This window comes from Brassica napus, chromosome C5 (assembly GCF_020379485.1).
Source record: "Brassica napus cultivar Da-Ae chromosome C5, Da-Ae, whole genome shotgun sequence".
In the NCBI taxonomy this organism is placed as follows: Eukaryota; Viridiplantae; Streptophyta; class Magnoliopsida; order Brassicales; family Brassicaceae; genus Brassica; species Brassica napus.
In genome coordinates, this window is record NC_063448.1 from 56,438,935 (window position 1) to 56,454,504 (window position 15,570).

Sequence of the window (15,570 nt, forward strand, 5' to 3'; positions counted from 1 at the left end):
ATACATTTGTTGTACACGTTTTTATTAGTTTTGATTTTAAAAGAAGATATTTACAGTTATAAATGTTTTGTGCCAGTGAAGTAATGGTTGAAAAACCTCTATACATATGTCATTTTAAAATAAAACTCAATTTCTATATATAGTCAATACATATGTCCATGTTATATTATAGACTCAATATTTTCTCTTTTAAAAATATAGAAAACAGTTTTTTTAGTTTACAAGCAAATGTTGTAGAGCAAGTATGCATTATACAAAATAATATATATTTAAAACCCATACGCAAAAACATAAAAGTTGTTATATGCCTCTTTCTGACACATGCACACTCCACTATGAATAAGAATTAAAAAGAAAAAACAGTATTGTCATCAAACTTTATCACAAATCCACATTTGTACATCTATAATTATGAGTTGGACAATTAGTTAATTTGATACAATACCAAAGTAAGAATAATCGAAAAACAACTATACCACCGCATACTAATAAGTAACACATAACAGATAACCAAAATTTTGAATCTTAAAACAAATTTCAACTCGAACATTTAGTGAATATCAAATTAACTAATATCCCGTCCGTAGGGCGGACTGACCCTAGTATATAACTAAAAGGGTGTCGTCGATAAAAAAGAAAAAAAGAACAAAGGGATAAGACCTTAGTAGACTTATTAGTGTTTAGTTATAAATAAACAAATAATTAAAGTTAATCTATCACAATTATGTTAAAATTGTTTTTTAGACCGTGGTATTATCAAGGTCCTCGACTTAAATGAAGATTATGGCCTACATTTTCATAATATATTAGATGTTTATTTAGCGAACTCCTTTAGTCCTTTATGTATATATATAGTTACGACGTTCCAACAAAATCATAAATGTTATGTTTTTATAGTATTTTTAGAGACTTTCTTTTGGCAAAGATTTATAGAGACCACTTACATGTCTGTTTTCTAAATATTGTTCCCGTAATTCTCAGAATGTGGAATTTTAGTTTGCTAACGTTTTGTATTTATTATGGTGTATTTTCTATGTCACACACACACACACATATTGTGCTTATGCTGCTAAATTTCAGTTTTGTTAGCAGAATAAAAGTTCTCGTGTTGACAAAAAAGAGTTAGTGTAACGGTTATGAATATATGAATCTAGAGTACATATTGAGTTTCCTAATCTACTTCAACCAAGTTGCCGGTTTCACGTATTTCTATTAAATCAGTTTCTTTTTCTCGACAATGTCGACATCTTAGACTCAAATTCTACAAAAAAAACTCCATCTTTTTAGTATTTTTTTTGTAATTCTTACCCTCCGTCGTTGGATTTTCATTTTTCCATATCGTTTCAAGTTAATAGAATAAGTATTTAAACATTCTATGCAATTATGTACACTTTCACCCATATACGTATATATACATACATGTAGATGGAAGGCACAATATATTAAGTTTCCACAAATGGAAATTAATCTCTGCCATTAGCGGAAATTTTCAAACACCGGAAAGACTGATTTAAAAACTTATAAATAGGGAATTACATCTCACTAATCATCAACCTTTTCTCCACTCTTCTACATACAAATAATCAACCTCTCTTTCTCTCTCTTTCTCCACACAGACAATAAACACATAAAGACAGCCTCTAATGGATATGGAACAGAAGGCAAGAGGACTTGGCAAGTCATGTGCTCTTCTCATAGGTTAATAATTCATCGCTGCCATATTTTGTTTCTTTCATAGATTCAAAACTTCTGTGAAATTAATGATGTTTTTTGTGTATAGTGATTGCGGGAATGGAGAGATATGCGTTTAAAGGAGTTGCATCAAACTTAGTGACATATCTAACAGATGTAGTGAAGATGAGTAACTCAAGAGCAGCCAAGACAGTTAACACTTGGGCGGGTTTCACTTCTATGTTGCCTCTCTTCTCTGCTCCTTTGGCTGATGCGTATTGGGATAGATTCTTCACTATCCTTGCTTCTTCTTCTGTCTACTTTGTGGTACGAATCTTTTACATTAAACTATATCTATGTACATATTTGTATCAGTATATGTTGAAAACTTGAAATACTCATGATGTATATACATGTTGAAACTCTCTTTCCACCGTAGAATATGCTGTTTATGCAATGAGAGATTTAGCTACTTGGCCATCTTATGATCCATTATCGTTTTTTATTTTTAATATTCGCGTATTATTGAAACGGGTTTGTTAATAAACTGATGTATGCTGATAATATTTGGTCTTATATTCCTGTATGGATATGCTTAATCGGTCATGCAGTGACCAAGTGATGATATGCACGGGGTAGTATTAGACCGAATGGTTTTAGACGGTCTAACTTAAAAATTAGAAAGTGATTATATGTGCTAAGTAGTGTTTGAAAAAAATGGTTTAGGCTATCTTAAATGGTAATGGGTCACCATCAGATTATAATTTTCTTTAACCACTAATGGTGTTTATACTAATTTGCTTGATAATGGAATTTCGATTATAAATGATGATAGTGCTCATAATGGGTCTTATCGGATCTCATTGGCAAAAAGCTAGCTTAGTGGGAAATTCGTTTTTTTTTTTCTTTCCCTTTTGATACAAATTTGAATATTAATAATCTTTATTATTGTAAAGGGGCTAGTGGGACTGACATGGACGGCATTTGCTGGGTCACGCTCAGCTACAAAGACAATCTCCACCTATTTTCTCTACTCATCACTATGTCTGGTCTCAATCGGGTTAGGTGTCTTAAACCCTTCTCTTCAAGCCTTTGGTGCGGACCAGCTTGACCACGACCTTGATAAGGAGTTTGAGCTTCTCTCCGGTGATCAAAAAGACGCCAAAGCTACTCGAAAAACTCAGTTTTTTCAATGGTGGTACTTTGGCGTCTGCGCTGGAAGCCTTATGGGTGTCACAGTCATGGCTTATATCCAAGACACTTTTGGTTGGGTCCTCGGTTTTGCAATACCCGGAATAGCAATGTTCCTGTTGATCTTGTTGTTCTTGTCGGGTTGCGGGATCTATGTTTATGGTGCTGGTACTGGTACGGGTTTGAAGACGAAAACAACTCCTACACCTTTTGAGAAGATCCTTAAGTTCATCAAAGGGAGAGTAGTGAAGAAGAAGAAGAAGCAGAGAAGCACATATACACTTGCAGATGAGGAAGATTTGGATGCTATGGAGCTAGAGTGAGTTCTTTTCACTAACTCAAAAAGTTTTTTTCAAGTGTGACTTACCATAATGACTGATTCTTGCTCCCTGTTTCTTGTCTGTGTAGGTTACAAGAGAGGCCTCTTTGTGAATGCGATGATGACGCTGAGCCTGAAGACATTGAAAAAGCTTCAACAACCCCACAGAAAATGGATGATGAAAGTTCGAAAACGGGTTTCTCTGGAGTTGATACAATCAAGTTAGTGCTTCGCCTTTTGCCCATATGGACGATGCTTCTCATGTTTGCGGTCATCTTCCAGCTACCAGCGACCTTTTTCACCAAACAAGGCATGACTATGAAGCGAAACATCGGTTCCAGCTTCAAAATCCCCCCTGCGACCCTGCAAAGCACCATTACTCTATCCATAATCCTTCTCATGCCGCTGTACGAGAAGATCTTGATCCCTGTCACCAAAAGAATCAAGAACAACGGCCAAGGCATCTCCGTGATGGAGAGAATGGGAGTTGGAATGTTCCTATCTATCATAGCCATTGTTATTGCGGCGCTAGTCGAAAGGAAAAGACTAGACATAAGCCAAAAGGTGAAGACTTTGCCTGACTACGATCCAGAAACCGTCCCGCTCAGCATCTTCTGGCTGTTACCTCAGTACATACTCCTGGGGATCTCGGATATATTCACAGTGGTTGGGATGCAAGAGTTCTTCTACAGCGAGGTTCCGGTTAGAATGAGAACAATGGGGTTTGCTCTCTACACAAGTGTCTTTGGCGTTGGAAGCTTTGTGAGCGCAGGGCTGATCTCAGTCGTGGAGGCTTACTCGACCTCAACAGGTGAAGGGCAAAACTGGTTTGCAGATGATATGTCGGAAGCTAGGCTAGACAAATACTACTGGCTGCTTGCTCTTACAAGTACTATTAGCTTTGCGGTCTACATAGTTCTATGCAAGTATTTCAAGAGTAGTAGTGATCAAGGCAGTGATAAAGAAGAAGAAAAAGCTCCTAAATAAGAGTTTCGATTTCTTTGACTTAAAAACTAACCGTTTGCCACATGAGTGATCTAACTGTAATAGCTTAAGAAGACACTTTTCTCTGTTACAAACGCAAAAGATTTCCAACTTTTTTATTTCGTGTGTTTGGTTACATTACATATCATTTCATCAATCCTCCCAACAAACAGAAAAAAAAGTCTGAAACTTTGATACCTTTAAGCGTGTGAGGTGATGATTCCATTAAGAGCAGTTTCCTTAGCTACGTTACTATCTTCTTCATCAGAATCGAGAGTGAAGTTACTTAAATTTTCCATCTCAGCTCCGAGAGGTCGATACTTTGAATGATCTTCACGGAGATAACCTTTCTTGTTCGCGACGACGGAGAACAACGCGGTAGCTAAAACCACCATGAGAGCCAAATGGCAGTTAAACTGAAGCGTAGCGATAGCTTTGGCCCTGTGATAATCACCGTGTCCTTTGCACTTGATGGTGAAATTGCCTCTGCTCTTCTCGTGACACGAGCAGTTGTTAGTGATCAACCCCGTGAAAAACGATATACCCATCTGCAGAAACCACGTCCCTTGCAGAATCAAACCGATCCCGCGCCCTAGCTTCGCGAATCGATGCGTGGTTGCGTCCGATTTGAGCTCGAAGACCGTGGAGAAGACGCAGACGGCGATGGGGACGAGCATGAGATCGTAGTAGCGATTCTCGATTCCAGAAGTGTCCTTCTTCTGGAGGTAGAACATGAGAAACTCCTCGATGAAGCCGAAGAGAAGCAACAGGCTCGTGATCGAAGACGGAAGAGCTGCAAAGCCTCCGTTTTTGGAGTTGACCAGATGGGTTACGACGGCGTACACTAGGAATAAAGCTGCGACCGCCAGCATCTGTAACTGGAGCATCGATCCGACCCGGTCGCTGGATCCGATTGAGCTGAAGAAAGAGTAAATCGAGTTGGCTATGAACAGAGACGAAAGCAAAGCTACGGGGACGGAAGACGATCCAACAGATTTGGGCGGAGACGGAGTGATCTGAGCCGTCATAGGGGAAGACGGAGCAGTACCGGTAGATGGATTCGGATCAAGGTTCGATGAGTCCAGTGACTCCCACGCGCCGATTACCGCAAATCCTCCGCCGGCGACGGCGTAACTCAATATACCCATGAATTCAACTCTCCGAGTTTCACAGTATCTCTTGATCTCTGCGAACCAGGCTTTACTTCCTTCAATGAAATTTGCAAGTTTCCGCCATTGACGCTTAGCAGAACAAACTTCAACCTCGATCGGATTCGGGGACACCGGAATGACCCGACCCGAATAACCAAAACTGGTGTAAACTAGTGGCCCAATAACTCAATATGAGCCCATTGGGTCTTCATTGTCACGTGTCGTATATAATAGAGATGTTTGTGGAGACCCAATAAATATAAAACACACGTGACAATCACGTGCCCCGTGGATGGATATGCTTCCTCATCATTTCTGCTCTGTGCTGCTTCGGTGGTGTGGGAGAAATGTTGCTTCCTGTGTGTCACCAGCAGCAACCATTGTTACCTCCCAAAGCCTTACCCGATCGAGTTTTCCCGCCATTTCTGATTCCCAGAACCCTAAGAGCGAGCTTCGTCGTCTGTAGCTCTTCCTCCGACCGAAAGACTCTTCCCCAATCCGCCATCCAGCGAATCGCTGATAAGCTCCGTAGCCTTGGGTTCGCGGAAGAGACTAATCATGGTTCTCCGACTACGTCTGGTCAAAACTCCCCCGGAGAGATATTCGTTCCGCTGCCGAACCAGCTTCCGATACACCGGGTCGGGCACACGATTGACACGAGCTGGAGCACGCCCAGCTACCCGGTTCCGAAGCCCGGGTCGGGTACTGCTATATCCAGGTACCATGAGTTGAAGAGAGTGTGGAAGAAGGAAAAGCAGAGTGAGAGGAAGAACGAGGAGAAGGTCCCGTCGCTGGCGGAGCTGACATTGCCGCCCGGGGAGCTGAGGAGGTTGAGGTCGGAAGGGATAAGGCTGACGAAGAAGATAAAGATAGGAAAGGCAGGGATAACGGAAGGGATAGTGAATGGGATACACGAGAGATGGAGGACAACGGAGGTTGTCAAGATTTTCTGCGAGGATATCTCCGGAATGAACATGAAACGCACCCATGACGTTTTGGAGGTTCGTAATGGTGTTTACTTATTGTTTTCGTGGAAGCTTATGGCTTGCTCTAGTGTTTAATATTTGGAGGATTATGTTAGACTGATGATAGTGTTCATCATATCTCTATTGGCAGACGAAAACTGGAGGATTGGTCATTTGGAGATCTGGAAGCAAGATTTTGTTGTATAGAGGGGTCAACTATCACTACCCTTATTTCGTGTCTGATGGGAATCTTCCACATGCTTCTTCTCTGGAAACTGCTTCAGAGGCATCATATGTGGGTGACAGTAGAGAGAAACAGACTACTGCAGAATCTTCTCCAGCTAGTGTTACTAATAAAATGGTTAATAAGCCCTTGTTAATACAAGGCGTTGGTTCTCCGGATAAGGTTCGGTTTCAACTACCTGGGGAAGTACAGCTAGTAGAAGAAGCAGACCGCTTGCTGGAGGGATTGGGTCCAAGATTCACTGACTGGTGGGCGTATGATCCCCTTCCAGTAGATGGTGATCTTCTCCCGGCCATAGTCCCTGAGTACAGGAGACCTTTTCGTCTTCTCCCGTATGGAGTGAGTCCAAAACTAACCGATGACGAAATGACCATTTTAAGGAGACTTGGTAGACCACTCCCTTGTCATTTTGCTTTAGGTAAGCCCTTACCTGATTATATCTTCTTTCAGACACTGAAGATTGTTGACTTATTACCTTTCTGCGACTTCCAGGTAGAAATAGAAATTTGCAGGGACTAGCTGTTGCAATTGTCAAGCTCTGGGAGAAATGTGAGGTTGCTAAGATAGCAGTGAAGAGAGGAGTGCAGAACACTAATAGCGAGCTGATGGCCGAAGAGTTAAAGGTTGCTGGTTTACTTTAAATAGATTAAAGTATTAAACTAAGTGTGGCTTTGTTAGCTTAGGAAATTTGTGCAATTTGGAGCCCCTATGACTGAAGATATCTACTGATGAGATATGTCTGTTGCAGTGGTTGACTGGAGGGACTCTGATTTCTCGGGATAAGGATTTCATTGTCTTGTACAGAGGAAAAGATTTCCTACCATCCGCAGTGTCTTCTGCAATAGAAGAAAGGAGGAGGCAAACAATGATCATGGATAAATCAAGTGTGCATGGTAATATCCTGACTGAAAACGAAGAGGAAATAAAACTTCAGGCTGTTACAAAGGATCATCAAATGAAACCAAGACAGCGGAAATCTCCTGAGGCGATCCTTGAAAGAACTAGTATCAAGTTGTCCATGGTATGCCCTAACAGCTTTCTCTATTGAATTCATTGGGGGGGGGGAGGGGAGGGGGTGGAGGATTGCTGCTCTTTTTCTAGTTGTCAATCATTAGTTTTCTCTTTTAGGCGTTAGAAAAGAAAGCAAACGCAGAAAGAATTCTGGCGGAGCTGGAGAGTAGAGAGAGCCCTCAACAGTCTGATATCGATAAGGAGGGTATTACTGAAGACGAAAAGTACATGCTACGGAAAATTGGCCTGAAAATGAAGCCTTTCCTTTTACTGGGTAGGTCATTGTTTTCATCCTTTGCCATTTGAAAGCATCTTGTTCCTGAATGTCGTGTAAATATATGTGGTAAAAGAATAACTTTCATGGACTCATCTCTTTGAAATGTCATATGTTAAACTATCCCGCTCTGACATATCTTGTTGTGCTCTCAAGGTAGACGAGGCGTTTTTGATGGAACAATAGAGAACATGCATCTTCACTGGAAGTATAGGGAACTTGTGAAGATTATTTGTCATGAACATAGCATGGAAGCTGCACACGAAGTAGCAGAAATTTTGGAAGCAGAAAGTGGTGGCATACTAGTTGCTGTGGAGATGGTAAGTAAGGGCTATGCAATTATTGTGTATCGTGGCAAGAATTATGAGAGGCCTTCATGTCTACGACCTCAAACACTTCTTAGTAAGAGAGAGGCTCTGAAGCGATCTGTGGAAGCACAACGTCGAAAGGTAAGAAAAAATTCATAAGAAATCCTTGACCTGATAGAATTTTTTCGTTAAGAAACTTCAAATTGACTTTGTGAATTCCTCACGGGAATTTCTAATTCGTTTTCTGCTCAAAACTAACGCAGTCATTAAAACTGCATGTGCTGAAACTTTCCAACAACATTGATGAATTGAACCGTCAGTTGGTAAGTCATATGTGTTTTGCTCAGCTTGATTTGCTTAAACAATCCTGGAAGATGGTCCTAACGTTTGAAATGCTGGTCGAGGGCAGGTTGAGGACAGTGCGACCAACGAAACGTGTTCAGATGGGGAACCAAGTAGCAGAGTGGTAAATTATTTACAGTTTGGTAGACTCAGGTCAGCGCTTGATGCTACATTAATGCTTCTGTGCTTTTATCATTTCTCCATATCGTTGTAGGTCCAAGAAGAAACAGAAAATCAGAATGTTGAACCTGAGAAATCAAGAGGAGAAACTGAACTCAGCTATTCTTCTGACTCAACAATTCCTTCCTCTGGCGAAGAGAACTGGGAGGTAAGATTCTCAGCTCCTACTCGAAGTTTCTTGCATATGGCTCCAGTGCATATATTTTTATACGACTGGTAACTTGGCATCTAGCATCAAGTAAATCTGAATATATTAATATATTCTCTGATTACCAAAATCTGATTCTAACAGTGTTGGTGTATAAATTCTAAGGATGACAGCGAAGATGAAGTCGACCAATCTACTACGAGCAGTCATGCATATAAAAAGGATGAAACTGGGCCTGGCTCTTCTCGGAGACATGACGGTGATTCAACTGCAAATATATCTATACTTACAGAAACCGGTTTTGCCGAGGCTTCGTCATTTCATGATAGATACATGGTAATGTCTAGAACTCTTTTATCTTTCCTCTTTGGCCCCTATGTGTGTAGCGATATCTAATTCTTTTACCCCTTTTTCTGCGGATTTTAGCCGCGCAACAGCTTCCTGAATGCTGAGCGAAAGGTACCAACTGGACAAGAACTGGGATCATCAACGAGAAGTGGCTCAGCTCTGACAGAGAGCAAAAGAGAAAATCATGAGTTGGTCGCAGATCTGTCCAATAGAGAAAGACTCATCCTGAGAAAACAAGCTCTCAAGATGAAGAAGCGCCCACCCTTTGCAGTAGGTGAGTTTCACTATCTTCATTACTCTTCAATGCTAGGAAACCACCTGATTCGTACTTAAATCCAGTACTTCTAAGTTAAGTCATTTTTCCTTTTTTGGATAAAGCTCATTACATAACGTCAACACCTGTAGTTGATAACTTGTAGGTAGAGTTGCTTACTTGGAACCTTACAGTTACGATTAATCAGAATTGACACTTCAAAATATTCCAATATTGTAGGAAGAAGCAACGTTGTAACCGGTTTAGCTAAAACACTGAAGACGCATTTTCAGAGGAACCCTCTAGCAATCGTAAATGTCAAAGGGAGAGCCAAGGGAACATCTGTGCAAGAAGTCATCGCAAAGCTCAAGGTCTGATTCATATATGCACAAACCAATCATTATTAGTTCTTGATCTGTTCTTAAAAAAATGGGGTGGTGGTGAATGAAATCGTGCAGGAAGAAACAGGAGCTCTTCTGGTGTCGCAGGAGCCAAGTAAAGTGATCCTTTACAGAGGTTGGGGAGCAGAAGAAGAAATGAAAAGCTTCTACCCAAATAGCAATGTCAAAAACTCCATAAATCTAACAACATCTTCACAGAGAAGCCTTGTTAATGATCCTCCTTTTGTATCTCCGGCCCTCATTGAAGCCATTAGACTTGAGTGTGGATTGGAGTAACGTTTTAATTCTATTTATTCATAGATTAATATAGCTCACTCTTTACTTTATAATATTGATTATTTTCTTAGCTAAATCATTCCAGATGATATAATCAGTCAGGGAAATATTTGTCATCATTCATCCATCACAAAAGAAAAAAATATTTGAATAAATTTATCAAATGTTAGTTTATCAAAATACTCTAAAAACTGTATCACGAAAATATTCTATAAGGTTCCCCTAAAACTCGAAGTGGATTGAAACAAAACTTCATATTCATAGAACTAATCTCCTGATCGAACTAAGATTTGATTTGCTACAATCTTCTGCCATAGAAAGTTTACCATCTCTCAGAGCGTTTTGAGAGAAGGGGAGGTAGAGAGCGGCTTAACTCGGATGGTTCTGGTGTAGAGGTTTGTGAGCGCAAAGAGTAAAAGCACAAAGACCACTTGAGCACTCACTATCCCAAAGTGGCTTATACTATTCCCTATCTCCATCCAGCTTCCTGTGTTTTTCACCTGCGCATTATAATAATGCATTCAAATGTCAGGTAAAGAAGCTTTTCTTAACACACAAACTCATATATATATATGCTTTTTGACATAGATCACAAATCATAACAAGTGTGTTACCAGGAAGAAGAAATGTATGGTCATTATGTCTGAAAATAAGATTACAAGGAAGTAACATCCCAGTCTTGGCACTCTCACTAATTTCGTTATTGCACTGAACGCACATCTGCCAGTTTACAAGCAAGTAGTCAAAGGGAAACAAGAAAGTTAGTAGATACAAAATTAAAAACAAGAGTGTATAGTTTTCATAGCATAGTCATTGTTAATGAGTTTGGTTCAGCGTTTATACTCACATGACAAGCATGAACGGTATGAAGAGCTTAAATATAAGAAGTGCTGCCATCAGAAAGGGCTGTCCAGAAAAATGCAATTACTAACATTAGAACGTATAGAATCAGAAAAAAATATTGAAAGAAGAAAAGGCAACAATGAGATTCTTTTCTATATATTCTAGATGTTGCAGACACTCACGCTGAAGATTGTGATGAACCGGTAGACAGATGATATCTCAAAACTTGCTATACTTGCAAAATTCCCAGTTCCAAAGAAAGCCACATTGAACAAAACCATCTACAAAACACACAATCCAAAAATACCAAAACTTCATATACCTGCTATATTTGTCCCAATGTAACAGAAGGACGAAGGGCAAGAGAGACGGTGGCTTACAAAAATCAAAGGAATCCGCACATCTGATAGCTGCAAGTATCTCTCCTCACTTCCAATAGTGACATGTTCCTCTGTGTTTTGTTCTGATAGAGATGAATCTTTTGCTTTGCTAGAATGATGAGAAGCGTTCTCAAATAATATCCATGACATTAGTACAACGGCAAGAGCACTGTAAAAGACAGCTTCATATCTGCAACCAAATATCGAAGACATGAGAACAGAACAATGATCCATATAACCAGTGAACTCTCATCTATAGACAAGTCTTGTAGAGAGACAAACCCAATAGACAGAAGAAGGAATGGAGGCGCAAAACCAAGAAATATTGAACTTAAACGTGAAAGGATGCCATTTCCTGAAAACAACGGAAGAACCATCGAAGAACCTGCAAAGACAGAAGACTGTCAAAAACCAATGATAACTTAAACACATTATGCAAACCGAACATAGGTCTGAGATATTACCGGCAACTAGCCAGTTTATGAACTGGTGTGACGAATGTAGTTCTTGATTCTGTGTTCGGTGCTTTGTTGACAGAGACACCATCACCGACGAAACTCCAACCAAAATAATCTGTTTCCCGTTCGCACCATGGAAAAAGTGAACTACTAGACGTAGAACCAAAATCTCAAGTTTTAAAAGTAGCAAAAGGACTATCTCTACCTGTATGAAATAGAGCTTGGACCACATCGGCTTCCTGCTTTCATGAATAGTGATACTCTGCCAAAATTTGTTCCCTTCTGCATGTGTGTCTAGCCACTTTGCAGCAAGGCTTATTACTATTATGATAGCTCCACTTATAACTCTGCAACCAAGAGATGGTACCAACATGAAACAGTGACCATTTCACAGCTAAAAGTTGACACTGGAGAGCAAAGATGCTAATATTGTGTTCAATACAATTTTACATTCTTTTTGTCAATGTGTTCAACGTAATTTATATTCTTTAAACTCTACTGAATAATCATATTCAAAGCCAAAGGGAGTGAAGCGTTGTTCTAGATGAGTTTCGCCTCAAGGGTTACCAGATCTGCTAAGTAATAAATTCTGTTTCCATGCCATGTATACCACAAAACAGAGAAAACCTCAGGCAGGCAAGGGAGAGAAAGGGACTTACACGAGGTTATTATTATCAGGAATTTCCGCTGGCATCAGAGTGAAGACAGACAGGAACCAACAGGAAATACATACAAAAACTGGTATCCCAGATCTCCAAGGAATTGAAATGTGCAGCAAAACCGAAGACACAAAACCTGCTATCAAGAAAAACCAGGTGTAAAGCTTTCTCTCAGTGAAGCTATGGACCTGCAGAATGTTAAAAGAACAAATGATCAGGGCAACATATATCTCCACATCAGAAAAAAAACGTACTGGACAATCCCATCACACATACCAATAATTCCACAATGACAATTGACACAGCTGCGGCAAATAAAAGTTTGATGAAGTAGCCAGCCTTCCTTTCCCTCAAATATATCCACAGTCCTCTTATTAATCGGTATTCACTTAAAATCTGTGTCCATAGAAATACTGTCATTCCAATGTATGCATGGTAAAGAGGGGGAGAGTGTTCCATCAAATTTAGCACAGTGAGGATCGCCATAAGCAGACAGCCTGATAGATATACCTGCATCAGAATGATCAATCTATATGAGAAAGGTGGAAATTTAACTATAACCAAGAAACATAGCAGCTAAACAAGTAAGAGTATAAAGCTTGTCAAAGTGAAGTATTTGCATTACTTTTCTGGAGTGTCTTTTCTGCACAGATAAATGCCCTTTCCTGGACAAATCTCCTGATAGGGAACTATAACATTGCAGAACATGCAGGGCGAGTACGATCATCCATCCAGTGTATCCAAGGGTAATTACAGTCATCAGCATTAGCCAGTCATACGTTTGAAAGTAATGAAGGCCCTCTAGCGACAAGTTTCTGAGGTCTACAGCCAATTTCATTGCAGCTTCATAACGCTTGGCAGAAATTAACTCATCAATCTGACTCAGCGATGAGGAATGGTCGACCAACGGCTTGAATGGCTTGAAAAATAAGGAGTTTGACATTTTTATATCTGATTTTGTCAAGGATGACCATACACAATACATAAATGGCAGATTATAAGCAATGCTAAGAAACAAATGAAAGAAAACCATTTGAACTATGAGTTTAAATAACGATATTTATTTCCACCAGTATAAGAATACCGTACTGTAGCGCAGGTGTCAAAGCTATGATTAGATTGTGAGCAAAAGGATACGTGATTTACGAAGAAGCTGATTGAGGATTTGTTTGGTATTAGCTAGCACAGCTTCAACTTCTTCTGCCTGAATATACCAAAAAAATAATAAAGCACCACAAGTCTGAACCTCCCAACTATGTACTTCTTTAAACTATATATACTTCTTTTCCTATTATAAACCAGTTCCTTAGTGAGTTTCGACCTCTCTCTCAGCCATGAACATTCGATAAGGAATTGGTACTTTAAGAAATGCACAACAACCAAACACCTAATCTTTTTTGACAAGACACAACTAGCGAAAAGTTCACATAAACATACCTCATTCAACTTCATGTAACCAAGTGGTAGGTTTCCAACAGAGTTCACTGGGCATGGCAAACCCAAGAGCGTTGACTACAAATAGTAACAAAAAGTGTGACTAAAGAATTCGAAAAACAGATTCATAGCGAAGTTGTTTGTTTGAGGAGAAAACAAATAAGAACAGAGACCAACCATGAGGGGTGCAATGTCAGCTTGGTTGACATCAACTCTCTCAACGCGATTAAGGCCCCAATCATACGGTGTGGGCATATCATGAGCGTGCTTGTCAACAAAGCTAGCAACAGAATCAGAGTGACTGTGTCCAGTTGCTGGTCTGGGATACTTAATCCCAGCTCCCCAAGCAACTAAGGGAGTATCAGTATTGGTAGGATGCCCATCTCCATGACTCCCTTTGTCGCTCATCCCATGATCAGCAGTAAAGATGTAGGAGGTGCGGTTGTCTCGGTAGTAATCCTCCAAGAGATGGTAGACTCTTTCAGCGATCTTATCAACAACTTTGACATTGTTGAGGTAGATGGAAGAGAAAGGGCGATGAGCATGACCGTTGGAATCGCAGCCAAGAAGGTGGAGAAAGAAAACAAGTTTGTCCTGGTGGAGAAGCTCTTTCAGCTTGGGGTCATGGTGAGACCTGTTGAGAAGGCTCTCGAATTGATCAAAAGACCACTCGTCCAAAAAGGAGGCATCTACACCAAAGACACGAATGCACATTACATTCCAGTGATAACAAAACAGTGGTTAACCAGGACTTGTGGCCTGGTGGTGATTAACTTGAGGATAAAAACTCGACACGGGGTAACACATGACTAGTCTGGACCAGTTATGTGTATAATTCAAAAAAAAAAAATAGTGGTTGCATCTCAATATGGCATACGCAAACAAGGAAAGGAACCTGTAGCAAAGTCTTCGTACTCGTGAGGATAAGAGTTCCAAGTGGAGTGAGGTAAAGCACTGCAGAAAATAGGAATGATATCTGGACTGCCATAAGCAAACGTGTGTCTGCTCTTGTTGAAGACGGAATCAAATTCAACAGGATTGGCTTTCCATCCTTTGGTGACGGCACTGGGATCTTCATAGAAGCCAGCGATGATGGCGACATGGCCAGGTCGAGACTCAGTGGGAGGACGAGCGTGAGAGACACCCCAACGGCCCTGATTATTGATGACATTCCTCAAGAAGGGAGCTCTGTAATTGCCGTCAGCGTCAGGCTCGTAGAACTTGTCAGCTCGTAAGCCATCCGCTGATAATGTCAAATGAGAAACCAATGAGGAAGGAAAAACAAAAAGAAGAAGAAGGAAGAGGTTAGAGTAGTGAAAAAGGAGAGGTACAGATGAGAAGAATGAGGCGGTTGGCAGGAGGGTGGGAGAATCTGGGAGGGACTGGATCCATGCCGTGGACTATGGGCGTTTTGAAGTATATGTCGAATATACTGAGCATGTATACTGCGTGAAGTGCCACCCCCAGAAGGACCAGCCATGTCTCTCTCCTCTTTAGCCATCTTCTTCTACTCTCCACGACGGCGGATGCTGTTGCTCGATTCTGATCCGAACCTCCTCCTCTTCCGACTCCCAAGATCCCGTCGCTTCTCATCCTTTTCTTTTTCTCCAAAATGAAAAGACTTTTCTTAAATCTCTCGATCTTCTTTTTCACTGTTCACTCTCGTTCGTTAGAGTTGTTGTGATATAACTAAAAGAAAGCCCAACCCTCTAATAATGGCAACTAATCTT

General features: G+C 40.4%; 4 protein-coding genes across 5 annotated transcripts; 2 read left to right on the forward strand and 2 right to left on the reverse strand.

Annotated features, from left to right (window-relative positions):
- Positions 1 to 1,232: 1,232 nt before the first annotated feature.
- On the forward strand, positions 1,233 to 4,284 carry LOC125587601 (protein NRT1/ PTR FAMILY 5.9-like). The gene is made up of 4 exons (XM_048758378.1): positions 1,233 to 1,698; positions 1,781 to 1,998; positions 2,628 to 3,181; positions 3,271 to 4,284. The coding sequence occupies exons 1-4, from the start codon at positions 1,644 to 1,646 to the stop codon at positions 4,166 to 4,168; spliced, it is 1,725 nt and encodes a 574-aa protein (XP_048614335.1). The 5' UTR covers positions 1,233 to 1,643; the 3' UTR covers positions 4,169 to 4,284.
- On the reverse strand, positions 4,268 to 5,313 carry LOC125587602. The gene has a single exon (XM_048758379.1). The coding sequence runs from the start codon at positions 5,311 to 5,313 to the stop codon at positions 4,366 to 4,368; it is 948 nt and encodes a 315-aa protein (XP_048614336.1). The 3' UTR covers positions 4,268 to 4,365.
- Positions 5,314 to 5,609: 296 nt separating this feature from the next.
- On the forward strand, positions 5,610 to 10,142 carry LOC125587600 (CRM-domain containing factor CFM2, chloroplastic-like). 2 transcript variants are annotated; one of them, XM_048758376.1, is made up of 13 exons: positions 5,610 to 6,317; positions 6,433 to 6,943; positions 7,018 to 7,148; positions 7,274 to 7,546; positions 7,654 to 7,810; positions 7,967 to 8,259; positions 8,382 to 8,441; positions 8,528 to 8,584; positions 8,675 to 8,788; positions 8,954 to 9,124; positions 9,215 to 9,410; positions 9,630 to 9,760; positions 9,848 to 10,142. In XM_048758376.1, exons 1-13 carry the CDS (start codon positions 5,664 to 5,666, stop codon positions 10,064 to 10,066), a joined length of 2,967 nt encoding a protein of 988 aa, XP_048614333.1. In that variant the 5' UTR covers positions 5,610 to 5,663; the 3' UTR covers positions 10,067 to 10,142. The 2 variants fall into 2 exon arrangements, with proteins under 2 accessions (XP_048614333.1, XP_048614332.1); XM_048758375.1 differs by having other exon boundaries at positions 5,618 to 6,317; positions 8,933 to 9,124.
- An 18-nt stretch (positions 10,143 to 10,160) lies between these two features.
- On the reverse strand, positions 10,161 to 15,513 carry LOC106345425 (GPI ethanolamine phosphate transferase 1). The gene is made up of 16 exons (XM_048758377.1): positions 15,172 to 15,513; positions 14,736 to 15,083; positions 14,018 to 14,529; positions 13,844 to 13,918; positions 13,544 to 13,610; positions 13,032 to 13,357; positions 12,683 to 12,916; positions 12,407 to 12,594; positions 11,953 to 12,094; positions 11,754 to 11,862; positions 11,572 to 11,674; positions 11,290 to 11,479; positions 11,092 to 11,190; positions 10,914 to 10,972; positions 10,681 to 10,786; positions 10,161 to 10,566 (listed from the first exon to the last, which is right to left on the reverse strand). Exons 1-16 carry the CDS (start codon positions 15,431 to 15,433, stop codon positions 10,399 to 10,401), a joined length of 2,988 nt encoding a protein of 995 aa, XP_048614334.1. The 5' UTR covers positions 15,434 to 15,513; the 3' UTR covers positions 10,161 to 10,398.
- Positions 15,514 to 15,570: the final 57 nt, after the last annotated feature.

What these genes read in the sequence shown, in the direction of transcription:
- LOC125587601 (XM_048758378.1), top strand. Translation starts at nt 1,644, where the DNA reads ATGGATATGGAACAGAAGGCAAGAGGACTTGGCAAGTCATGTGCTCTT. An exon ending in GTCATGTGCTCTTCTCATAG is followed by an intron (nt 1,699 to 1,780) that starts GTTAATAATTCA and finishes TTTTGTGTATAG; the next exon opens with TGATTGCGGGAATGGAGAGA. An exon ending in CTTCTTCTGTCTACTTTGTG is followed by an intron (nt 1,999 to 2,627) that starts GTACGAATCTTT and finishes ATTATTGTAAAG; the next exon opens with GGGCTAGTGGGACTGACATG.
- LOC125587602 (XM_048758379.1), bottom strand. Translation starts at nt 5,313, where the DNA reads ATGGGTATATTGAGTTACGCCGTCGCCGGCGGAGGATTTGCGGTAATC.
- LOC125587600 (XM_048758375.1), top strand. Translation starts at nt 5,664, where the DNA reads ATGTTGCTTCCTGTGTGTCACCAGCAGCAACCATTGTTACCTCCCAAA. An exon ending in TGGAAGCACAACGTCGAAAG is followed by an intron (nt 8,260 to 8,381) that starts GTAAGAAAAAAT and finishes AAACTAACGCAG; the next exon opens with TCATTAAAACTGCATGTGCT. An exon ending in CATTTCATGATAGATACATG is followed by an intron (nt 9,125 to 9,214) that starts GTAATGTCTAGA and finishes TGCGGATTTTAG; the next exon opens with CCGCGCAACAGCTTCCTGAA.
- LOC106345425 (XM_048758377.1), bottom strand. Translation starts at nt 15,433, where the DNA reads ATGAGAAGCGACGGGATCTTGGGAGTCGGAAGAGGAGGAGGTTCGGAT. An exon ending in TTGTCATTGTGGAATTATTG is followed by an intron (nt 12,595 to 12,682) that starts GTATGTGTGATG and finishes AACATTCTGCAG; the next exon opens with GTCCATAGCTTCACTGAGAG. An exon ending in CCTGATAATAATAACCTCGT is followed by an intron (nt 12,095 to 12,406) that starts GTAAGTCCCTTT and finishes TCTTGGTTGCAG; the next exon opens with AGTTATAAGTGGAGCTATCA.